The sequence below is a fragment of the Panthera uncia genome, chromosome D2, assembly GCF_023721935.1.
Source record: "Panthera uncia isolate 11264 chromosome D2, Puncia_PCG_1.0, whole genome shotgun sequence".
Taxonomy (NCBI): Eukaryota; Metazoa; Chordata; class Mammalia; order Carnivora; family Felidae; genus Panthera; species Panthera uncia.
Genome location: NC_064818.1, coordinates 28,972,677 through 28,999,186, shown reverse-complemented (window position 1 = coordinate 28,999,186; position 26,510 = coordinate 28,972,677). Strand labels below are relative to the sequence as shown.

The following is a 26,510-nucleotide window of genomic DNA, read 5'->3' as shown; positions in this document are numbered from 1 at the left end:
CAAGCAAAAAACAAAACAAAAACAAAACAAACAAACAAAAAACCCGTAATAGCCACATACCGTAGCAGGCAGTAAATACATATGAGGAAAAAAGGATTTTAAAATAGATTTTTATTGGCAAAAATAAAAATAAAATAAAACTAATCTGAATCAGGTTCCTTCTTCTTTCTTCTTGTCCCTTTTGAGTAAGTCCCAGGCTCTGTTCTTTCTTTGCCATCAGTTCGTTGTGTCAGCCACTCCTTTTCTAGCTGTTTCAGCATGTCTGCAGTGAGGAGTCCTTGCTGCACCAGTCTGGAAGCCAGGGATTTCTCTCCTCCATTGGGGACAGGTGTCTCAGCAGCTTTACTCCCTACAGTTTTGGTGCCGCGCACCCTTCTAGCTTGGCTCTTTAAAGTTCCTGACAATCGGGACCGGTTCTCTGCCGACAAGCTCTCCAAGTTCAACAGCTTATGTGACTCTGAAATTTTAATCAGTTTGGTGATGTTGTGTACACCATCTTGGATAATGCCATCTAGTTCTTTCTGGAGATCTCGAATGAGGATGGCATCTGGAAACATATCTATAAACCGGTAGCTAGGAAAAGACATATTATGTTATATAGCAACAGCCCTTATCAGAATCACTGGGCTTATCTCAATGATGTAACTACATCTGGACACTGGCCCCCAAATGTTCTGTTTTTGCAGACTCTGTCCAGTGCCTTTGCTCAGCCCCAACACACCTGAGGAATACTGTCATTATGAGGGTAGGTCATCACTCATATCTTAAGTGAATCATATTTTAAGGGGGACAGGCCCCTCCTTTGAGAATCACTGATGTAAAGCAGCACCTTTCAAATGTTAATATACAAATGAATCACCTGGGGATCTTGTTAAAATGTAGTTTAAGTTTGGGGTGGGCCTGAGATTCTCTAGTTCTAACAAGCTCCTAGGTAATACCAATGCTTTTGGTCCGGGGACCACCATCTGTGTAGCAAAAATCTAGTACACTTCCTCACCTACCTATCTTAACTAGAATCATAAGAAGTCCTTAGACATTTTTAGAATGGGTATAAACAAGGCTCGAGTGCCATAATGGACAACAAACATAACAGACAGCACCCTGTAAAAATGTGCCTGTTACTTGAGAGAGCAAAAGACCATTCATAAAACCTTTGATTTTCCCTATTACTCAGAAAAATGAGAGTAGGTAAAGGAAAAATGTGATACCTTAGCCAAAGGTAAAGATCCAAGACATCATGGACAGCTTCTAAATCCATGAGGTCTTTAATATTCTTAGGTGGAAGTAATGGCCATTTAATATATCGGCGTAACCACGAGAAGGTCAGTGGCTCATTCCTGCTATACTGCCTGGCAAACTGAAAGAGAAGAAAAGAGTTTGGTGAAAGAATCAAAACGCACTTAAATCTGCAATCAGAAACAGAAAGCACAACAAAACATTAACTGCGGTTGTGTGTTCAACAGGCTGGTTTCTTTCCTTCTTTATACTTTTCCATACTTTTAAGAATATTTAATACTTCATAAAGATACCTTCAAGAAAAAAAGTGGGGGGGGGGGGTGCTTTCCTTCATTTTCCAAAGCCAGGGCAATAACATGTACATCAGAAGTCGTACAAAAACTAACAGAGCCTAAATCTGTTAACTTTAATGAACATTTAATGTTACAAGTTTTGGACAGATATTTTTGAAGTCTCTCATTTCTACCCCTTTATGGAATGGTCCTGTAACTGCAAATATAAGCTGTATCTTGTCAATATCCTTCCTTCTCATAAAGAAACTCTGAGGGGGCTTGATGAAAGGTTGGGCATGAGTCGATCAAGCTAGTAAACGGACTCTGCACCTCTTCACTAGCTGTGTGGCTCTGGCCAAGCCATCACTCTGTGCTTCAGCGACCTCATCAATACCATAAGACCACCATACCTCCTTCTTGAACCACAGAACACTGTTGGGAGAATGTGCTCGGAAAACCAGGCTGCCCCCAACCCCCACAAATGCCAGGCATTATTATGCATCACAATATACTATAGGAGACAGAAATACAACCATATGAGACCTGTAGAGCAAAAGTTTACCTTCAAGAATAAGATGATTTCAAATCGTTCATTTCCTCATTAGGGAAAATTATCTCTAAATGTTTAACCTAAGTAAGGTCCATACTTCAGAGAGGCGAGGCAGTTTTAGAACAATTGTGGTTAAATAATGTTATGATTTTATTAAATTCAGTCATGCATTCTGCTAACACATGCCAAACAGAATAGCCATGAAGGATGGAAATGTGACCAAGCTAACGTGCTGAGCAGGACAAGCCAAACTTTAATATTTCTGGCCACAAACTAGTAAAAATCCAATACGTAAAAGAGCCAAGTATGGAGCTGTCCAAAAAGGGGAAGGGAGAGATACTTATCCATTCAGATACCTCCGTCCAACAGCTGGCCCTAAAGGAGCTCCCTGGAACACCATTTCCAAACAACTATCCTGCGGGGCACCAGAGGCCATCAATGGGATGGACGTCTTTTAAAGGTCAGTCATAATGGTGATCAAGAAAAAAAGGAAAAATCTCTACATTTCATGTGCTAACAGTATCAGAACACATAAGCAACTGCTGGCCTCTACCATTCCAGACTTCTTACCCCTTAGTAAAATGCTTCTGCTTCATTAGAACAGCTGTTTGAAGGGTGGTAAAACAGAGTCAGGTCCATGGACCCGAGCTCCATCCAGGTCACTTTTTTTTTTTAATTTTTTTTTAACATTTATTTATTATCAAGAGACAGGGAGAGACAGAACATGAGCATGGGAAAGGCAAAGAGAGGGGGACACACAGAATCCAAAGCAGGCTCCAGGCTCTAGCTGTCAGCATAGAGCCCGACGCGGGGCTCCAATTCACAAACTGCGAGATCATGGCCTGAGCCAAAGTCGGACACTTAACCGACTGAGCCACCCAGGTGCCCCCACCCAGGTCACTTTATAGCATTTCAGACTTTATTCCAGAAATTTCAACCTTATGCTAACTAACTCTCTCATAAATGCCAGCTCTAAGAAACATATTTCCTAAGTAAATACCTGGGTGTGCAATACCTCTAAGACATATTAAAGGGAAAAGAAAAAGGCAAGTTGCAGAATAATTCATTATAACATTTATGGGAAAACACACCCACAAAACTAGAATTTCCATATGTACACATATGTAAGCAAATGCAACGGAAAAGGTCTGCAATGACACAGACTGTTAACTGTAGCTCTGTCAAAAGACGGAGATTGGGGGTGGTAGCCCAATTTAACCTATCCGTAATGTTTTCACTTCATGCAGTGAGAAAGCATTTATGTATTATTTATGCGATTTGAAAGTAATTTCGAACATAAGTTTAGAAACAGATTTGGTGAGAACACAGCCAGTACGCAGAATGCTGAGTTCTATACAGAAGACAGGGGCAAGACTAGAGTCAGAGGAGGATTCCAAGAGGAGGCCCTTGGGTTTAGTGGGACAGGGAGGGCACTCCAGGAAGAGGCAACAGGGGAGAGGCAAGGGCTCCGCAAAGTGAGAGGACATGGCAGGAGGCTGGGAGTTCCGCTTCCACTGCCCTTCCCTGCTCCCCTTTTTTGGGTGCGTAAATGCTCCTCAGAAGGCAGAGGTTTGTATCCCTATGCAAATGAATAAGAAGGGGCTAAAAGCCTGGCACCAAACTCATACAAGACAGCAATCCCTGGCTCAGTGCCTTATAATCAGGAAAACCGAATACTATGACCACCACTAACCCCTACTCCCCTCCCCCTTCCAAAAAATATTAACCAATGCTACTAAGAAAGAAGTGTATTAGCGAGCACCTGGATGGCTCAGTCAGTAGAGCATGTGACTCTTAATCTCAGGGTTGTGAGTTCACACCCCACACTGGGCATGACGCCTACTTAAAATAAAAATAAAAATTAAAATTAAAATTAAAATTAAAATTAAAAGCAAGCAAAAAAAAAAAATTAAAAAAAAAAAAAAAGACGTGTATCATCAGGCAAGACCCCCTTCCCTCAAAAGAATTTGTCGTTTAAGAAAAAAAAGAGCCACTTTATATGTAAGTTCTTATATAGTATCTCCTATGGAAAAGTACTCTCCAACTGTTTTACCTTGAATAACAAAGTACTGTTTAGGGAAATGCATGGACTTGAAACAACTCAAAATATAAAGATAAAGGCTTACCTGTAACAACGAAGAGCAGACAAAAGGCTGCTTCTTGTTGATAGGAGCTGTGCAGAAAACATACCTCACTCGTAGACTTAATGGAATATGCTGGATCAACTCTGCAGAAAATTTAAAATCATCCATATTGCAGACAAAATATTGCCCATCAACTTGTGAAAAGTCTACAAAAATATCCTGGAGGGAAAAAAAGATACATTATTGGACTGCCTAAGTGGGCATGAATAAAGTACTCAAGTCTACAAAAGACAATCTCTGAATCCTTAACAGTCTTCTAGAAAGGCCTGTTTAATTCACTGTTCTCACAGGCTAAAAGACCTCCCCTATAGCTTTCCCAACCTGAAATACTCAGAAAATTCCTCCAGACAAAAGTCCCAGAAGATTTTGAGAGGAGGTTTTCACTTTCAAGATAAACCTCATAAGTAACAATATCACAAAAATAGACCATCCACTGATGCCCACGAAGTTAATTAGTAACTGTCTGCAATGTCAACCTTTTTAGAAAAGATATTTTAGATATTTTAGGAGAGATTTAAAAGTACGTTTTTACTTACAATGAGATTAGAAAGTGTCGTATCAGGGAGATGGTAGGCAAACATTTCAATCTGTTCCGCAGTTGGATGAAGACCAGCTGCCTTTAGTAAAAGAAAGAACAACTCTAAGTTTTTCCTTCTTAGAGGACAACTTTTCTTAAGTTGTTTATAAAGTCCTATATTCAGGCTAAGCTCTCACCAAATGAGTTAAATGACAAGAATTTGAGTAAAAAAGAAAAAAGCAATGTCACTTTCCCATTTATCACCAACTGAGAAAGCTGATGAGATGGTTTAGCGACCCTGACCAATTATACCCACTGAGTTGGCTCATCAACCTTTCGCTGACATTTTAGTTAGTATTTCTCAAACCTCTGATGATCTGACAGAGTACCAAAAACGCTTCCAGGGTCTCCGTTATCTTCACTGAACAAAAATGAACAAGGAAAACCCAATCGCTTTAACCAAGGCAATAAAACTGACAGACAAACATAAATACATGAGAGAATGTCTACACTGGAGACCAGTCTCTCTTCAACTGTATCCCAGTATTAATAAGGCGGGTATAAGCAAAAAGAGAAAGAGAAAAGGAATGGGAAACACAAAGAGGAAAGGAGGAAAGAAGACAGACCTGAGTCACGGGAGGGACGAAGAGTATGGGCACAAGAAATGAGGCACACAGGGGAAATGGGGGTGTGTCCTTAGCAACTGCACTCTTAACAAAAGCTACAGAAAGGATTTCAACCGCAGCTTTCCTCCAGGAATTTTCCCTTGCATCGACTCATTTATATTCCCCTTTTACTAGGGTCACTGAAAAACGAGATGAGCCACGGTAATTTATAAGTAAATTTTCTAGGCAACTTAAATTATGAGTTAACAAACTTATAACTAAAATACATACGCTGCTGCCTCGTTAACCGCACTAACCAAAAGTTAACCTCGTCCGAACTGGCTCAAAGTTATATCGCTTAGTACTGTTTTTGCCCCACACTCAAGAGTTTCTTCTACATTCAAGCTTCTCACAATTTTGCAGCTGGCTGTCACAGCAACTACGCCCCTCTCCCCACCCAATGCTAGAGTACAGAAAGAACTCAAGGAAAATCAGGTTTACTAAACTCGTTCAATCTGGATCTTCCATTTGCTCACCATTCTCTAATGAAGGGGTCCCTAGGGCTCTCCAAAGCAGTAAAGTAGGGCTTTCTTGACAGGATTTTCATGGCACAAAACTTTCTTTTGCTTATTTCTGTTTCCAGGTGTCTCAGGCAAGGGTCTGGAAGGTGAGTGAAGGAAGGAATGACTGTCCTTCGCAGACAAGTAATCAACACGTTACACCTTACCTTTATGGGATCCACAGGCCTATTCAAAATTTCTTTTAGTAAATTGAGATCTTCTCGATTCATTGTTGTCACTTCTCCTTCTTTATATTTTGAACTGAATCTACCAGCTCTGCCAGCAATCTGTAAGGCCTGAGAGGTGGTAATTGGTTCTATTTCCTTCTCTCCCTTTTCATTGATAGTGGGTTTTATAAGGGAGTAAAAAATAATTCTTCTTATGCTCCTGAAATAGAAATAAAAGTAATCTCAATACAGACTGCTGTATAAAATACTCCCCATCATTCGGGTCACTACAGAAATGCTCACTCCAGTTCTAGTTTAGACCTGCTTACAATGTTGTCCACTCTTTACAGTGTAAGAGAGGTTTGTCAGTAATTCTTTTCCTTCCCATTAAATAGTACTTTTTAACAAATGTATACATTTACTAAAAACCATTAAACTGTGCAATTACAATGAACTGTGGAGTATGTAAATTATACTTCAATAAGGTATAGAAAATGACTTTTTTTTTTTTTTTTTTACCAGTAAACCATATAAAGTGCTATCAGACTGTTTTTAAAAGTTGGCTCCTGGGGCGCCTGGGTGGCTCAGTCGGTTAAGCGTCCGACTTCGGCTCAGGTCATGATCTCATGGTCCGTGAGTTCGAGCCCCGCGTCGGGCTCTGTGCTGACAGCTCAGAGCCTGGAGCCTGTTTCGGATTCTGTTTCTCCCTCTCTCTCTGCCCCTCCCCTGTTCATGCTCTGTCTCTCTGTCTCAAAAATAAGTAAACGTTAAAAAAAAAAATTAAAAAGTTGGTTCCTATTGGGGAGCCCGGATGGCTCAGTCTGTTGAGCGTCTGACTGTTGGTTTCGGCTCAGGTCATGATCTCAGGGTCATGTTAGGTTCCATACTGTGCATGGAGCCTGCTTAAGATTCTCTGTCTCTCCCTCTGCCCTTCTTCCCTGCTCTTGCTCCCTCTCTTTCTCTAAAATAAAGAAGCTGGCTGCCATTAATAGCTTTGAATACTTCTTGGATTCCAAAAGGTATAACTGCCTTGCCTCCTCAGAGAAAATACAGACACAACACTGTTACTCTTAGAGATAATGGCCAGCCCCACATTCATAATGGGCACTCATACACCTGCTGAGAACCTGAAAATAAAGTGAGATACTATACCAGGTTAGTGGGAGACAGTGTCATTCAAAATCCCTAGTGCGATATTTTCTTTTTATTCCCTCAAGAGATGGCAGCAAGATAAACTTCACGACTGTATTATAATACCCATTCTCCTAAACGTTAAGTGTTTGGTCATTCTAATTCCAATTAGAAAACCCACAGAATACCCATGATTATTAAAAACAAATTACTTACAAATTAAGTCCCATGCCAATTGCATCTGTAGCAACCAAGATTTTGCATGGATCATCAGGATCATTAAACTTTTTTGCTTGAGCAAGTTTGGTCCCTAAAATAAGAACAGTTTACGTTCGCTCAGTGCTCTCAATCTTTTACCACATCACACTAAGTATATCTTAGAACCCTCATCTCTCATTCTCCATTCTTATGAATAAAACTCTTACTGTTTCAAACTTACTGCTTTATGTCCTCAAAGAGCCACTTATCTTTCGTTCCTACTCCTTTAAATATCCTGACAGAGCAACACAATCCCCTACTAGCCCCATTTCTGAGAACACTTATAAAGAGATTTCAGGACTACACCTTTAAGACTATGTACCAAGCTCATATTTTAATGACATTTCTGTAACAAAATCATCAACTCAACATTTAAAATACAGTCTAACAAGAGCAGCAAGAGCTATAATTAAAAACTTCTATCCCCACCGAGATGAACCAGAGAAATATATTTATTTTATGTGACCCATAACAAATTACTAATGTATCAAACAACCTTATTCAGTACCTTTTACTGTGTTTTCTAGACACATCTCAACATAAATGGCAAAAAGAAGAGACTTCATGTCTCTGTAATGATGAAAGCCAATAATTACCAGGTGGGAGACTGCCATATATAACAGCTGATTCCAATCCCCGGATTTCAATCTGTCGACTCACAGAATAAATATCATTCTTGCTAAAACAGACAATGCAATCCCCAGGCCGAAGGTTGTCTAATGATTCTAGTGCATGATCCAGCACAGAAATGGGGGTAAGCCTCTTATAGTTTCGAACCTACAATAAAGACATGATATTGTAAAATAACACAACTAACTCAACTTCCTGTCACTATGAGGTGAAAAATGGGCAGAGCAATCAAAAGCAGCTAAAAATTGACAAGTTCCAATGTTTTTACATTTACATGGTATTTTACAATATAGAAAAACATTTATTTTCATATTATAAATGTTACCATCAGTTCTCATTGGTGTTTTCTAAATTAACAAAATGTTATATACAGCATGCCACAAATTTTTTTTTAAATGTTCTTTATTTAAAAGTTTACTTATTTTTTGAGAGAGAGAGAGAGAGAGAGAGCGCGCGCATGAGTCGGGGAGGGGCAGAGAGAGGAGGGGAGAGAGAGAATCCCAAGCAGGCTCTGTACTGTCAGTGCACAGCCCGAGACGTAAAGCTCGAACTCACAAACCGTGAGATCATGACCTGAGCTGAAGTCAAGAGTCGGACGCTTAACCAACTGAGCCACCCAGGCACCCCCATGTCACAGAGTTTCAAAGCACTTTCATATACATTCGATTTTCGTGGCAACTTGGTAAGTTCAGAGGTTTACTATTATTTCAATTTGATGAAAAAGCAAAATAGAGTCCACATAAAAGATCAGGTCTGATAAGGATTCTTTCAGTTCTAGCCTTCTGCAATCTGCCTAACAACGCAAAGCTAGTTAACAGCAAAGCCAAGACTAGAACCCACAATTTTTTCCACTACATCCCACCCTCTCTCTGAAAGCTAAACACAAAACTAATGAACCGATTTTTAAGTATTTCTTCATCTTATTAAAGAACTATAGTAAAACACACACACACACACACACACACACACACACAAAATTAGGATTGAAAGGAAACCAGTTATTTTCTACTGTCCACGTTGGAGAAAGGGATACAAACTATCTCCAGCAAAAGGCCCTAATCTCTGACATCCGAAATTCTGAAAACCATATGCTTTTGCTAAGCCTCAAACTTCCAACATTCCTGACTTATTTAATTCTAAAGAGAACTGCTCACACTCCATAAGGCGTTGTCAAGAGAAGATTACGAGTCTCTTGTACTTTTGGAAGGCTTGGGGTGTGATGGTCATTCCACCGGAATTCCGGATCATGAGGTTCAACCAAACACGTATGATCTAGCCAACTGTGAGGAAATGACACTTTCTTTTTAGTTAAGTTCTGACTTTGCCGCTATCTGGGACCCCTGAAGCCACTGCTGGGGTACTCCAGGCTATCTGCTATGCCACCTTGAGAACAAAGCATGTGATCTACCTCCACTTCCTCTCCCGTCGTGTACATGAGCTCAGTAACCAGGTCAATGGCAGCAGATTCTCCACACAAATGGACTTCTTCAGCACAGAGTCCTGTCAAATGCAAAATCGACAGTTTTTTAAAGATACGAAATTAAATATTTCACACTTTATATAACAAAAATACTTGAAGTTTCCTTACCGATTGCTCTATAACTTTACCAAGTGTTTTCATCAATATTATCTCTTTGATAATTATCTCTTTGATTCAAACCTCACGACAACAACCTTCTAGCGGGCAAAGATTATCTCTATAAATCTCAGTTTTTTTATTTTATTTTATTTTATTATTTTATTTATTTATTTTTTTTTTTTTTTTGAGAGAAACACAGACGGTGCAAGTAGAAGAGAGCAGAGAAGGAGAGAGAGAGAGAGGATCTCACGTAGGCTCCATGCTGCCAGCACAGAACCCAATGCGGGACTTGAATTCATGAAACTGTAAGATCATGACTTGAGCCAAAACCAAGAGTCAGATGCCTAACCAACTGAGCCACTCAGGCATGCCAATCTCAGTGCTTTTAAACTGCTTTGGCTATGGTTTTGAGTCCACTACAGAGTAAAGCCAACAAAGGACCAGAACCTGGCATTCTGATGGTTAGTACTGAATCTTATACTTGTGTTTTTCAAATTAGGCTCCATGGAATGACTGAGGTACCTCGGAGGCTGGGGACCGGAGGGTAAAAGAAACTCCAAGCTCCTTACCACTGAGCAGATCCACTCTCATTTTAAATTACAGGCTTTAAGGTATGTGATTTGTTTGAAGAGAGAGTTCAGCTATTTGTTTTTAAGTTTGCAAACACCTGCCCTATAACACAATGATCAAAAATTCACTCCAATATCAAGCAGTAGAAATATTCATTCATGTCCATGGACCTCAAGAACTCCCAATTCCAGGAGCCTATCCTAAAGAAATAATAAAATAAATAAAAAGCTATGGCCACAGAAATTTTTACTGTAGCACTATCAATAATAGGAACAAATGTTCAACTCTGTGGAAAAAAATAGGTACAGCTCTTCAATGGAGAATGTGCAATATTAATATGTGGTGTGAAAAAAATCTACGAAACAAGAGAACCGAAAAAAAACACAAGATACAAAATAATATATTCACAAAACACCATATGCACGAGGAAAAAGACCGCATGAAACACCAAAATGTTAAGATGGTTGTGTAAAGGTGGCGAGATTTGAACATTTTAACTTTAATTAACCGATTATGCTAACTTTATAGTAAGAAAACTGGACTTCCCATTTTTAAAATAACATTTAGGAACTAAGAACTCACACTAGGCTGAATTTTGTTCGATTTGTGTCAAAAAGAGAGGATCCTAAGAACTCTATCTGGCAATGTCAAGCAGAGAAATGCAACTCCGTGCAGAGGTCACAAAGCACGGGTGTTAGCATTAAGACCACCAACCTAGAAGCGCTCTGGTCCAGGCCCATCCTCTGGCTGGATCTTTAATCATTTGAATTTCATCAATCACAGCCACTTCATCTAAAATAAAAATTCGTCATGAGCAATACAATCTACTTAAATAATATTATAAACAAATCATAGCACCCAAACTCAAGCTTTCATCACCACCATAATCACCACCATCGCTCACTCACGAAGCACTTCTTTTCTGGCAGGCTTGTTCTAAGTGCTTTACAATTTTAACTCATTTAATCCTTACAACAAATCTATGCCATAAGTATCATCATTCTAGCCGTTTTATAGAAGAACAGACTGAGGCCCAGAGAAGTTAAGTCACTGGCCCAAGCTTATACAGCATGTACAGAGATCAAGTTTAAGATCTAAAAACATAAAATTCTAACCCAGGCGATACAACATCTAGTAGGTTCATTTGTCCTATTTTTTGCAATCTCAGAGGGAGCCTGGAGAATCTACTTAATAAGAACTAACATATCCACAGGGTAGTAAAAGAAGTAAGCATCTAGGCTTCCAGGAATAAGGAGCAGATAGTCCTACTGTAAATGAAGCTTCTCTATCATATGAACCCAGACAGGTGTCAGGAGCAGAAAATGGGATAGAAAGTGTAATTTCCTGAGCTCTAGCTATGCCCATTCTTAGGGGTTTTAAAACCTCATCACTAAGGCAAAAATTAGTGCCTCATTTTATTTTCTAACGCCAAAAAGATTTTTTTTTTTAATGTTTATTTTTTATGAGAGAGCGAGTGAGCGAGCAGGGGGAGGCGCAGAGAGTGAGGGGCACAGAGGATCCAAAGTGGGCTCTGTGCTGAGAGCCAAATGGGGGGCTCGAACTCACAAACCATGAGATCATGACCTGAGCTAAAGTCAGACGCTTAACCGACTGAGCCACACAGATGCCGTTGCCAAAATGTTTTCAACAATATTATTTTATTCTCCTTGTGTCATATCAATTATATTTTAATCTTCTTCCTCAAATACCAAGGAGTTGAGAAGAGCACATTAAAAAAAATTAATATACCCATAATAACATTTAGGAAACAAAAGAGAGGACGTTTTATACTGAAAAACCATCAGATTAAAAATTACTTATTCCAATTGGGTACATACAAACAAGATTAGAAAAGAAGAGACAGAAGAGGGAATTTTGATTTATGAACTCCTGTGCTATCAGAATGTCTACAATGTGTTACTTTTATAATAAATTCATTTGTAAAAAAACTACTCAGAAAGTTACGATTATTAAAATGAAAAAACTAACTAGAGTACATAATGTGTAATTCCTATTTAATATACACACTCACAATGCACACATTAAGTATATGCATACACAATACAAACATAAACATAGAAGAAATCTGGAAAATACACACCACAGCGTTAACACTTGTTGATTCTGGATGAGTAGGACTGGGAGGTTATGGGTTTTTTCCTTCTCTTTGCATTTATGTTTATATTTTCTATAACAAAGATATGACTGCTTACTGGTAAGGAAAAGTCAATATTTATTTAAAATATCTTCAGGGGCGCATGGGTGGCTCAGTTGGTTAAGCGGCCACTCTTGGTTTCAGCTCAGGTCTTGAGCTCACAGTTTGTGAGTTTGAGCCCCATGTCAGGCTCTGCACTGACAGCACAGAGCCTGCTTGGGATTCTCCCCTCTCTGCCCCTCCCCTGCTAACACACACCTCCCCCCTTCAAAATAAACATTTAAAAAATAAAATTAAACAAAATATTTTCAAAACTACTTAAATAGAAGTTCATTGCAGTGCAATATATAATAATGAAAAACCCTAAACAACCTAAATATTCTTTAGTAGGGGAATTAACAATTTTAGTTGTAAGATGGAATTTTCGTTATAAGTTTAAATGAATAAATGCGATATATATATTTATGATACATATTATACACATAAGATAAACATCTAATATACATATAACAAGACTAGTTCTAAAAACATGCTGCATAGAGTACCAAGCAAGTTGTGGAACAATAATACAGTATGATAATCACCTGACTGTTTTGAATCATACAATCCATAGTATCGGTAGGTAACATGTATCAGTGATGTAAAAAAAGACAGGAAAGATACACACCAAACACTTGACAGCAGTTGGATCAAAAAAGGAACTAAACTGGGGAGTGGTAAAAAGGAACCAATTACACTTGTTAACATTTTAGTTCCTTTAAGAGAAAAGGGGAGAGGAACATTCACAAGCAAACACCACCAAGAGTCTGACATTTATTAGCACTGGTGAGCACTGGATATGTTGTCCTATTCGTGTCAATTTAAAATTTTTTCACAATAAAAACACATTTCATATGTTTAACTGTATTTTAAAATAAAAACTTACTAAACCCTAAAGGTTCTTAAATGGCATGTACATACAAGGAGTTGTAACACTGCACATCTCAACTGTACAAGCAACATGGGCAGCCTGTTTCCCATCTGGCTCCACGGTCACACGCTCTTCACCTGTTACCAAGTCACACGGCACGCCCTAAGGTGACAAAAAGATATCTGGAGTTATTGCCATCTTTAAAATAATAGCAAAAAGAAGTTTGGGTTGTTTAATATTCTCACCATTACCATCAAATTTATTCCCAAACCTTTAAAAAAATTTTATGAAAGCCGCTCTTACACAAAGTATGTCAACTTGCAAACACCTCTAATTAGCTAAATTCTCAGGTATCAAAAACATGAGACTGTGTAGCAGTTTCACTTAACTTTGTATATTTCTGCACTGTAGCAGTATTAAAACAAATGTGAATTGTTTCTGGATTCAGGAAGAATATCATAAGTAATATTTAAGAATGGAAAGACCTCCTGGGGTGCCTGGGTGGCTCAGTTGGGTAAACACCCAACTCTTTTTTTTTTTTTTTTAGCATCCAACTCTTAATTTCAGCTCAAGTCATAATCTCAGTTCATGAGATGGAACCCAGTGTCCCGCTCTGCACTGCGAACACAGAGCCTACTTGAGATTCTATCCCTCTCTTTTTCTGCCCCTCCTCTGTGCTCTCTAAATAAATAAACATTAAAAGATTAAAAAAAAAAAAAAAAACCAGAAAGATCTCCTAATATAATTCCTTGACAAGGAGCAACATTAATACTATCGTATAACAGTTTGCCCAGAAATTAAGGCGTTCCTCAGGACGAAGTGCTTTTGGTGCTAAATCTGGGAAAGTCTAGGCAATCTGGGACAGCCCATCTCCCTAGTGACCTAAAACTAATCACAAGGAAACATCTGACATGTCCAAACTGAGTGACAGTTTACCACAAATGACCATTAGTCGTCCAAAATGTAAAGGTTATGAAAGATGAAAGAAGGATCCTAGGAACTGTCCTAGATTAATGGAAACTAGAGACAGAACAAAATACAGTGCTGGCACCCTGGACAGAATCCTGGGGGGTTGGAAGAGAATGGGGGTGGTATTACTGACAACTGGCAAAATGTAAATATGGACTGTAGATTAAGTAATAGTATTCTATCAATATTAAATACCCTGCTGTAGATAAATGCCACGTGGTTATGCAAAACAAAGTCATTGTTCTGAGGAAATATTTTCTTAAATATTTATGGATAAGGAGGCATTATGTATGCAAATTACACAAATTATTCTGAACAAAAAAACAGAATACAAGTTATCTTCCCAAACTGGTTCATCTTACATTATAAAGTTATAATAAAACAGTGAACCAAAATGTGGCCCATTTAGTGAAACGATGCCTCAGACTACAGGGCATTCGGTCCTTTTCAGGTTTATCATTACTTCTTTTTGATAGCATCATAGTCTGATCTAAAAAAAAGGTAAATTAAATATCGTATCAGAGTTAGGTTAACTCTGAGGAAGCAAAGGAGGACTTCAGAGGGGAGTTTCAACTATATCAGTATTTTATTTCTTAAAAAACTAAATAGAGCAAGGATGGCAAAATGTTAGAATCTGATGGGAGTTGGGGAGTGGGTTCAGGTTATTTGTGTGTAATTCTCTGCACTTCTCTGTATTTGTGAAATATTCTGTGATAATTGTGTTTCATTCATTCTAATACACATTTTTTCACATTTTACTATCTCTGAAATCAGAATACATTTTAACAACTGACGGCAAGTCAGAGTCAGTTGACAGCATCTTTTTCTTTCTCAATTATACATAAAATAGTGGTACATCCTACAAAGTACAATGAACTATGACAACTTTTATTAATGGCAAATTACTACATATGCCCTTTCCCAACTCCCACCTTCACCCTGCCCAGTCCTCCTTAACAAGAAAATTAGCAATTTTCAAGAAATTAACAAGAAAATTAACAAGAAAAAAAGCAAATACTTGGTAATATACTGACAGCAGCATTACTCTTTTCGAAGATCTCATGTGCCAATAATTTTAAAGGGCCACAATACACTCCAGATTTTGCTGACAAGTACTTCTGGATTGCATGATAAGTCTTTCCACTGTTTGTGGGGCCTGAATGGAATATTATCTTCCGCTGTATGGCTCTGGCTTCTGGGTACCTAAAACATAAGAAGGTAAACAGCTTAATCCCATTAACCTCAAAATCTACCTTCGCAAAAGTATCAACTGAAAACTATTCCAATGAAACATCTTGTTAATATTCACAAGAGAGCATCTTTGGAAACTAAAATTAAATGACAACTTTCAGATCCACAATAAAATAATGACTATTTTCTAAGACTGGCATTTACTAACTAGAGGACAGAAAAATCTAAATGCAAATTAATTTCTTGGATATTTTTGCTATTGTACTAGTCCCTTTTCTTCAGAAGTTACTTCAAATAAGTTTAAACCCCATCCTGCTCCATAGACATGTTCACATCATTTCCACAGCTCTAAACACATGAACCTGTAAGTAAATATGCCTAGCCTTCTGAATTTCAACATATATAACATAATAATTGAGTCTTCTGCTTCTGGCCATGATGAATGGTACAGGACTTGCCCTCCCACCATAAACAAGTACAAAACTGGACAGTATATGCAGCAGCTGCTTAGGGACATAAACAGCAGACAGTGTAGGACTACAAGCCCTGAAACAAAGGAACACTTGAGCTGTGCCGTACTGCACCCCAGGAGGGCACAAGGAGGTGGAACCCAAGCAAAGTATGACAGTCCCAACGAGCTGAGCAGTAGCGAGAAAATTCAGAGATGCTAAAACAGGTGGAATTTGAAAGCAAACTGTGGAAAAGAAGAAAGGGTTCAGTGCAGAGGATGCCTTGAAGTCTAGGTGAGGCTACCCTGTGGATCCTTGACCAAGGGCTGGGCTGAACATGGGCAGGGCCCACCCAACCACAAAGGGTTTGGGCAGAAAGTCTAAAAGGGGTGGCAAAGTGCTAGATGTCGGAGTTCCAGCTACAGTGTGGAAATGGTGAGAGCTCACACTGGAAAGGCCACACTTGAGTTGTAAGGCCAACACCCTAAACTAAGGGCTACTCTAGATTTGTCCTAATAAAACCTACAACCTAACTTGATCAGAATCAAGGGGAGATACCAGAATTAATTGCCTGCTTTTCTAGGGAAAACAACTCCTAGCCTCCTTATGATTTCTTGTCCAGCATACAACAAAAAATATTATAATGATATATATATATAATATATAATGATCACTAATCTCCCAAGATTAGAAACTGAAAATCTCAAATCCACAAATAAAGAAACTAACCAGTTAGGTGGTATTCTTAAGTCACTGATCTTACGTAGATCATCCTTACATTCCAACACAGGAAATATCTGTTTCGCATGTCTCAAGAAAAATGGAAATAAATCATCCACATGAGCTGAAAAATAAAACACTACATTAACACATACAGTCTACAAGTTATCCATAACCAAACTCAGTGAAACTTTTCCTCTTAGTGAGCCAGTTCAGGGGACACTGCCCCCAGGATAAAAAAAAACTCTGGAGCGAGGAATTCCTTTTCTGAGATCCTGCTTTGTCTTATGTTTTCTTCCTAATTTCGCTTACACTTTCTACAGAAACAACAAATTGGCTGTCAACCACTATGCTCTACTCCTCCAATATAAATAGGTAAAGATCAACTTGGGTGAAAGTTAAGTTAAAAATAAACAACCTGGATATATACATTAGAAAGAAGACCTATGGTTACTGAACAGAAATGGACGCGCAAGCACTTCACATTTAAAAACCATAACCAAAGCCAAACTGCCGACGGGAACACAACAATAATGTTCTTATATTTTTTTCTTTTACATCAAGAACTCTGTCCTGATATGTGGGAGAAAAAAGTCAGTGGCAGAAACAAATGAAATCCACCATGTATTAATTCTGTCTTCGGTGAGAGTTCATTTCACTGCGGCCTGTACACAACACAGAGTGGAGAGCAGAAGGTCAAGGCCCCTGCCTTTCTCAAGCTTAAGATATATTGTTGATTTAATCCACGGACCCACTATAAAAGCAAAATGACCTCTGAACGCCTGGGTGGCTCAGCCTGTTAAGTGTCCGACTTCAGCTCAGGTCATGATCTTGCCGTTCGTGGGTTCGAGCTCTGTGTCAGGCTCTGTGCTGACAGCTCAGAGCCTGGAGCCCGCTTCAGATTCTGTGTCTCCCTCTCTCTCTGCCCTTCCCCCACTCACGCTCTGTCTCTCTCTCTCTGTCTCTCTCTCTCTCTCTCTCTCTCTCTCTCCCAAAAATAAATAAACCTAAAAAAAAAATTTTTTTTTAAAGCAAAACGACCTCAAAGGCCTCCTATGAAAGCACGGAATTATTTACAGGATGTTAATAAGCTCTGACCAGAGAAATAAACATGAAGTATGGGAAGAAATACAAAGTATGTTCAACACATTTTTAAAGAGATTTTTAAAAGTCTCTAAACACTTGCCTGCACTGAAGCAAATATCATTCAAAATAATGTGAATGTCCACATCCAGGGAATGAGATTGCATGATATAATTTCTAAAGCTTATGAATGCTTGATGGAAGAGACGAGCTGCAGGAAATACAAAACCAAAATAGGTAAGACTTAGTCTTCATTTCATTTCTTATTTATAAGTGTACATATACAGGGGCACCTGTTAACTGCTGGACTCTGAATTTCAGCTCAGGTCGTGATCTCACCATCCGAGCCCCACATCGGGCTCCGTGCTGGCAGCACAGAGCCTGCTGGATTCTCTCTTTCTCTCCCTCTCTCTCTCTGTCCCTCTCCTGCTCATGTGCACGCTCTCAAGATAAGTAAATAAACTTATAAAGTGTATATACACGCAACACACCTAACTCATCAAAGTGATTTTGGTGGGGGGCACCTGGGTGGCTCAGTCGGTTAGGTGTCCGACTTCGGCTCAGGTCATGATCTCACAGTTCTTGGGTTCAAGCCCCGTGTCGGGCTCTGTGCTGACAGCTCAGTGTTTTAGAGCCTGCTTCAGATTCGGCGTCTCCCTCTCTCTCCTCGTCTCCCCTGCTTGTGCTCTGAATCTTTCTCTCTCTCTCAAAAATAAATAAACATTAAAAAAAAAAATTCAAAGTGACTTTTTTTTTTGAGGTGGGGCCAGGGGGTCTACAGCTGGTTTACTATCATCTGACCAAAAGTGAAATCCTAGCACGACAGGGAGGAAAGCTAAACACACAGCTCCCTTGCTGTGTGTCCAGCACAGCAGATGCATCTTGCCCAACTCCTGCCAAGGCAGAAGCAAAGGTCAGGGAAATCCTCCAGACCACACCCATGCACTTATTTCCAGGGCACACTAGGTCTCACACAATACTGACAAAGATGTAATCTAAGAAGTAATAAAATAATATCTCTAATAGAAATGCTAGCAGCCTTACCATCGAGTCCATAATCAGCACCCAGTTTCTGAATTTCTTTCCTCTTGTAAAACTTGTCTAAGATCTTCTTTACTTCATCTGAAAGAAAGATTTGCTTAACATTGGTTTTCCAGATGGAGAAAGGCCCAAAGAGCAAAAGATACTTGAAATCCTAATACTCAAGCCAGCGGTCTACTGAGTGCTGTAAGCACTTAAAGGTTTTAGTTGACCACGAGCTCTTTATGGTTTAATAGTGCAATGGGCTGTCCAGAAAAATTGTAGTCAAACAACAGAATATTCCTGTTATACTGCAGAAGAATAAGCAAAGCACCACAGGATTAGACATGGTCCCTAGCCTCCATCAGGCCACTTTTAGATAACTGTATTCTGTTTCATTTACTTACAAGCATTCTAAACATCTAATAGTGAGCAGCCAAAAAGTATCTAGAAAGACAACCAGTACCGCAAGAACCAGATCATCATGTTTTTATGTAAATGACTAAAGAGGTGAGGGATGATCTTTAGTTGGAAGATGATGGGTTTTTTTTTTTTTTTTGAGACAGAGAGAGACAGAGCATGAATGGGGGAGGGGCAGAGAGAGAGGGAGACACAGAATCGGAAGCAGGCTCCAGGCTCTGAGCCATCAGCCCAGAGCCCGACGCAGGGCTCGAACTCACAGACTGTGAGATTGTGACCTGAGCCGAAGTCAGACGCCTAACCGACTGAGCCACCCAGGCGCCCCAAGGAAGATGATGGTTTTAAGAAGAACAGACTGGGGTGCCTGGGTGGCTCAGACGGTTGAGCGGCCGACTTCGGCTCAGGTCATGATCTCGCGGTCCGTGAGTTCGAGCCCAGTGTCAGGCTCTGTGCTGACAGCTCAGAGCCTGGAGCCTGCTTCGGATTCTGTGTCTTCCTCTCTCTGACCCTCCCCTGTTCATGCTCTGTCTCTGTCTCAAAAATAAATAAACGTTCAAAAAAAAATTAAAAAAAAAAAAGAACAGACTACACTTATTTTGTTCTAGATGGCATAAGTAAAGCCAGTGGGAAGTAAGGGATGCAGATTTCAGTGGAACTTATACAAGAACTTCTAACAATTAGAAGAGTGAAGGAAGTTGCCTCAAAAAAGTGCCAGCTCCTTGTCACTGGAAGTATTCAAACAAGGCTTAGAAAACTATTTCAAGGGTGACAGCAGAGAATCACTGTGCTAACAGGGGAAGCTGAGTTAGATGTCTGCTGAGGAAACAGGCAATAATGTCATAAGTGAAAATATTTTAATCAATCAAGCTGAAATTGTATTAACACTGTACATGTTAAATATCACTGCATTATTCCACAGAGATAAACATTCTACTGATCCAGGCACACATGCTATATTGCTGGAAAGGCAGGCAAAAATGGAGAATACAGTCTTTGCCCACAAAACACAGAAAGGCCATCCAAAAAAATAGAAATGGAAGGAAAACTTCCAAACTCATTCTGAGACCAGCATTACCTTGATTCTAAAACCAGACAAAGATCTCACGAAAAAGGAGAATTGCAGGCCGTTATCCCTGATGAACATGAATGCAAAAAATCTCAACAAGATGCCAGCAAATCGAATTCAACAGTCCATTAAAGGAATTATTCGCCACAATCAAGTGGGATTTATTCTTGAGCTCCAGGGATGGGTCAATATTCACAAATCAATCAATGTGATACACCACATTAATAAAAGAAACGATAAGAACCATATGATCCTTGGGGTGCTTGGGTGGTTCAGTCAGTTGAGTGTCCCACTTTGGCTCAGGTCAGGTCATGATCTCACAGTTCGTGAGTTCAAGCCCCGCATCAGACTCACTGCTGTCAGCAGAGTCCACTTTGGATCTTCTGTCCCTCTCTCTCTCTGTCCCTCCCCCTGCTGGCGCTATCTTAAAAATAAATAAACATTTAAAAATATATACATATATGATCCTCTCAATAGATACAGGAAAAGCATTTGACAAATACAGCATCCATTTTGATAAAAACCCTCAACAAACTAGGGATAGAAGGAACATATTTCAACATCATAAAAGCCATACACAAAAGACCCACAGCTAATAACATCCTCAATGGGCAAAAACTAAGCTTTTCCTCTAAAGTCAGGAACAAGACAGGAATGTCCACTCTCACCATTGTTATTTAACGCAGGACTGGAAGTATTAGCCTCATCAATCAGACAACAAACAACAACAACAAAAAATAAAAGCCATCTCAACTGGTAAGGAAGAAGTCAAACTTTCACTATTCACAGACAACTATGTAGAAAACCCAAAGACCCCACCAAAAATTACTAGAACTGATATACAAATTCAGTAAAGTCACAGGATATAAAATCAACATACAGAAATCTGTTGCATTTCTTTACCACAATAATGAAGCAGCAGAAAGAGAAATCAAGGAACTCATTCCATTTATAATTGCACCAAAAACCATTAAGATACCGAGGAATAAATCTAACCGAAGAGGTAAAAGATCTGTACACTGAAAACTATAGAAAGCTTATGAAAGAAATTGAGGAAGACACGAAAAAGTGGAAAAACATTCCACATTCATGGATTGGAAGAACAAATATTGTTCAGATGTCCATACTACCCAAAGCAACATACACTTTTTTAATTTTTTTTTTTAACGTTTATTTATTTTTGAGACAGAGAGAGAGAGCATGAACAGGGGAGGGTCAGAGAAAGAGGGAGACAGAGAATCTGAAATAGGCTCCAGGCTCTGAGCTGTCAGCACAGAGCCCGACGCAGGGCTTGAACTCACGGACCGCGAGATCATGACCTGAGCCGAAGTCGGACGCCTAACCGACTGAGCCACCCAGGCGCCCCAGCAACCTACACTTTTAATGCAATCCCTATCCAAATACCAACAGCATTTTTCACAGTGCCAGAATGAACAATTCTAAAATTTGTATGGAACTACAAAAGATCTGAAATAGCCAAAGCAATCTTGAAAAAGCAAAGCAAAGCAAAGCAAAGCAAAGCAAAGCAAAGCTGGAAGCATCGCAATCCCGGACTTCAAGCTACATTACAAAGCTGTAATCATCAAGATAGTATAGTACTGACACAAAAACAGACACTCAGATCAATGGGAACAGAACAGAAAACCCAGAAATGGACCCACAACTACATGGTCAATTAATCTTTGACAAAGCAGGAAAGAACATCCGATGGAAAAAAGACAAGTCTCTTCAACAAATGGTGCTGAGCAAACCGGACAGCAACATGCAGAGGAATGGAACAAGTTCCACCACTCTCTTACACCATACACAAATATAAATTCAAAATGAATGAAAGACCTAAATGTAAGACAGGAAACCGTCCAAATCCTAAAGAACACAGGCAGCAACCTCTTTGACCCTGACCGCAGCAACTTCTTCTATGTCACCAGAGGCAAAAGCAAAAATGAACTACTGGGACTTCATCAACATAAAAAGCTTCTGCACAGTGACAGAAATGATCAACAAAACTCAAAGGCGGCCTAAACGGAAGAAGATGTTTGCAAATGACATATCAGATCAAGGGTTAGAATCCAAAATCTACAAAAAACTTAGCAAACTCAACACCCAAAAAACAAATAATCTAGTTAAAAAATGGGCAGAAAACATGAACAGACACTTTTGCAAAGACAGCCAGATGGATGGCTAACAGAAATATGAAAAGATGCTCAACATGATTCATCATCAGGGAAATACAAGTCAAAACCACGATGAGATACCACCTCACACCTGTCAGAAGAGCTAAAATTATATACAAGAAACAACAGGTGCTGGAGATAATGAGGAGAAAGGGGAATCCTCTTACACTGTTGGTGGGAATGCAAACTGGTGCAGCCACTCTGGAAAAGTGTGGAGGTTCCTCAAAAAATTAAAGGTAGAACTACCCTACCATCCAGCAACTGCACTACTAGGTATTTACCCAAAAGATACAAAAATACAGATTCGAAGGGAATCATGCACCTTGAAGTTTACAGCAGCATGATCAACAATAGCCAAGCTATGGAAAGAGCCCAAATGTCCACTGACTGATGAGTGGATAAAGATATGGTGTGTGTGTATACATATGCGCACACATGCATACGTACATGTACGTACACACACACACACACACACCCACACACACAATGGAATAATACTCAGCCATCAAAAGGAATGAAATCTTGCCATTTGCAATGATGTGGCTGGAGGTGCAGTGTGTTATGTTAAACAGGGTAAGTCAGAGAAAGACAAATACCATATGATTTTGCTAATATGTGGTATTTAAGAAACAAAACAGATGAACATGTGGGATGGGGGTAAAAGGAGAGAAGGAAACAAACTATGAGAGACTCTTAGAGAACTGAGGGTTGATGAAGAGATGTGGGTGGGGGACAGGCTAGATGGGAGATAGGTATTAAGGAAGGCACTTGTTATGATGAGCATTGGGTGTTACAAATGATGAATCACTGAATTCTACTCCTGAAATCAACATTGCACGATATGTTAACTAACTAGAATTTAAATAAAATTTTGAAAAAAATACATAAAATAAATGAGGAAACTTGTTTAATGGGTTTAGGTTTTCAGTTTTGCAAGATAAAAAGTTCTGGAGATGTGTTTCACAGCAATGCGAATATACTTAACCACTACTGGCCTGTACACCAAAAATTAAGATGGTTAAGTTTTGTTATGTATTTTTTTTACCACAACCTTAAGATAAATAGTATTAATACCAATAATTACATTATTAAAATTATTATTTTAATAGTATTATCACATTATTAAAAGTACCCCAAAATAAAGACCTCCCAACTCCCACGTTAAGTGAAATAGCTAGCCTAACACTGTCTTCGAAGAACTGGTTAAAGAATAGCATATACTGGGGCACCTGGGTAGCTCAGGAGGTTAAGCGTCCAGACTCTTGATTTCGGCTCAGATCATGATCTCACAGTGGTGGGACTAACTGCTACGGGCTCTGCACGGACAGCACAGAACCTGCTTGGGATTCTCTCTCCCTCTGTCCCTCCCCTGCTCGTGCTCTCTCTTCCTTTCTCAAAATAAATAAATAAACTTAAAAAAAAAAAAAAAAAAAAAGGAATAGCCATGAGTTCAATCACATTTTTCAGTAAAAGTATTATACTTCTTGGGGTGCCTGGGTGGCTCAGTTGGTTGAGCGCCGGACTTCGGCTCAGGTCTCGATCTCATGGCTCATGAGTTCGAGCGCCAAGTCAGGCTCTGTGCTGACAGTTCAGAGCCTGGAGCCTGCTTGGGATTCTGTGTCTCCCTCTCTCTCTGCCCCTCCCCCACTCACACTCGGTCTCTCTCAAAAATAAATAAACATTGAAAAAATTTTTTTAAGTATTGTACTTCTGCCCCCCAAAACAAGCTTTGGCCCATAGTATGTTGTAGTCTACATTTTTAAATTACAATAGGAGTAGAGGATCTCTTTTGCATTGTTGGTGGTAATGCAAGCTGGTGCAGCCACTCTGGAAAACAGTATGGAGGTTCCTCAAAAAACTAAAAATAGAACTACCCTATGACCCAGCAATTGCACTACTAGGCATTTATCCAAGGGATACAGGTGTGCTGTTTCGAAGGGGCACATGTACCCCCATGTTTATAGCAGCACTATCAGCAATAGCCAAAGTATGGAAAGAGCCCAAATGTCCATCGATGGATGAATGGATAAAGAAGATGTGGTGTGTGTGTGTGTGTGTGTGTGTGTGTGTGTGTGTATACACACACACACACAACAGAGTAGTACTCGGCAATCAAAAAGCATGAAATCTTGCCATTTGCAACCACGTGGATGGAACTGGAGAGTATCATGCTAAGTGAAATTAGTCAGAGAAAGACAAAAATCATATGACTTCACTCATAGGAGGACTTTAAAAGACAAAACAGATGAATATAAGGGAAGGGAAACAAAAACAATATAAAAACAGGGAGGGGGACAAAACAGAAGAGACTCATAAATATGGACAACAAACTGAAGGTTACTGGAAGGGTTGTGGGAGGGCGGATGGGCTAAATGGGTAAGGAATCTACTCCTGAAATCATTGTTGCACTATATGCTAACTAACTTGGATGTAAATTTTTTAAAAAAATTAAAAACAAAATTAACAACAACAAAAATTACAATAGGAGTGACCAATGTTGCTTGTTGAAGTGAACTGCCTGAAAATAGCTTCTGGAGAGCTAGTGCCCTGTGCAGCTATACAATTCCCTCGGCCTCCCAGAGCTTCATTTGGTCTGAGGAAATTCCCTGCCTCCTTAATCGTTCAGAAACTAAAGACGTACAACCTTATAATCTGAAAATCCTTTTGAAACCATCCGCATGCCTCCCATCCAAAGTTACTTTGGGGAACAAAACACACTGCCACTTACTGATGCTAAGCGGACTCCTTTCTCTCTGGAGTCCTGGATGATCAGGATACAGACCACCTTAGGCGAGGACACCCTTATCATGTTCTAACTTGTATTACGTTTGGTTATCCATACATCCTTTCTCCCCGCGAGACTGTAAGTTTCTGGAGTGTTAAGTGCCAGTAAATTATAAAGACTCCTTAAAGCGATCCTCCTCTGGCTTTTCACTGACACCTCCCTTGCCCCTTCTCAGGGGTATCAGTTCTGGGCAGGGGCGAAGGAACCAAAAAGGATGCCAGAAAAAGCGGTCGTCCACCGAACGACCTAAGAAAGGCGAATCGTCCCATCGGAAGAGGGTTGAAACGATTCAGAGAGAGCAGTAAAAGGAAAAAGACCACTTCTGGGGCGACATATAAAAGGATCACTAAGACGCAGCCCCAAGCTTGGAGGAGCTCACAAACCAGCGCGGTAGGCAGACACTGACAAGCACGATGACAACGCTTGAGGGGACCCGGGTTCTCCAGGGAAAGGGGATGCGGCTTCCTCGCGGCCACGCGTGGGCCTGCAGACACCCCCGCCGCCCTCGCTGGCTCCCGCACTCACTCTTGTCCAGAGGGCGGGTTAGCTCGGCCCCGACGTCGCCATCCGCGCTGGGGCCCTGGGGTTTCACAGTCAGCGGCACGAACAAAGACGTGTTCGGGGCTTTGGAGCCTCCTGAGGCAGAGGAGGAGGAGGAGGAGGCAACGGCAGACACGCGCCCCAAAGCCCCAGGAAGGGGTTCGACGTGGGCGCGAAGGGCAGAGCAGACGGCTGCCCGGTGGCCAGCCCGGCGCCCCGCCGGGAGCCGAGCCCACAACAGGGCACACCGGGAGAAGGACATCGAGGCCGCACGCCCTAAAGGAGGCCGGCGGGAGCAGCCCGGGACTTGGCGGTGGACAATGACGCGCCCCGCCAGTGCCTACAGTCCAGAAAGACCCAGACCGCTCAGGGGAACTGCCCAGGATAACGCCCGATCAATAAGGAGAAGGTAGTGTCGTGCGATTGCTCATAAAGAAGAGGAAACGCTTAGAAATAAAAACCAGAAAAGATGAAATTCTTATATTCTTTCTCTCTTTCATTATTGATTGGGCCGGCTTTCTCTAAAGAAAAGAAAGTAATCAGGCACCATTGATGATATCACAGATGAGGGGAGGGGGCCTGAGAGCTATGTCACGTGACTCGGGCTGGCCTGGTAAGAGCGCGCGAGTTCAGAAGCGCGTGGACACCGCCGGGCGCAGTGTTGACCAGGCTGGTTGGGGGGGTACTTCTGCTGTGGGCACCAGCGTGACTTGCTGACTGGAGCACTAAAGAGCATTTCTCAAGTTTCTTGGATTATTAACTTTGGTTTTGTGTTAGAATAGCGTGAGAGGGCATAACCTGATCTGGCC

The 26,510-nt window shown here is 40.3% G+C and overlaps 1 protein-coding gene across 1 annotated transcript; it reads right to left on the bottom strand.

Moving 5' to 3' along the window:
• Positions 1–93: 93 nt before the first annotated feature.
• Positions 94–26,175, bottom strand: SUPV3L1 (Suv3 like RNA helicase). The gene is made up of 15 exons (XM_049645163.1): positions 25,687–26,175; positions 18,741–18,818; positions 17,800–17,907; positions 16,623–16,737; positions 15,288–15,456; positions 13,335–13,446; positions 10,934–11,011; positions 9,479–9,570; positions 8,037–8,217; positions 7,399–7,492; positions 6,052–6,271; positions 4,739–4,819; positions 4,185–4,361; positions 1,209–1,357; positions 94–573 (listed from the first exon to the last, which is right to left on the bottom strand). Exons 1-15 carry the CDS (start codon positions 25,961–25,963, stop codon positions 141–143), a joined length of 2,364 nt encoding a protein of 787 aa, XP_049501120.1. The 5' UTR covers positions 25,964–26,175; the 3' UTR covers positions 94–140.
• Between the last annotated feature and the right edge of the window lie 335 nt (positions 26,176–26,510).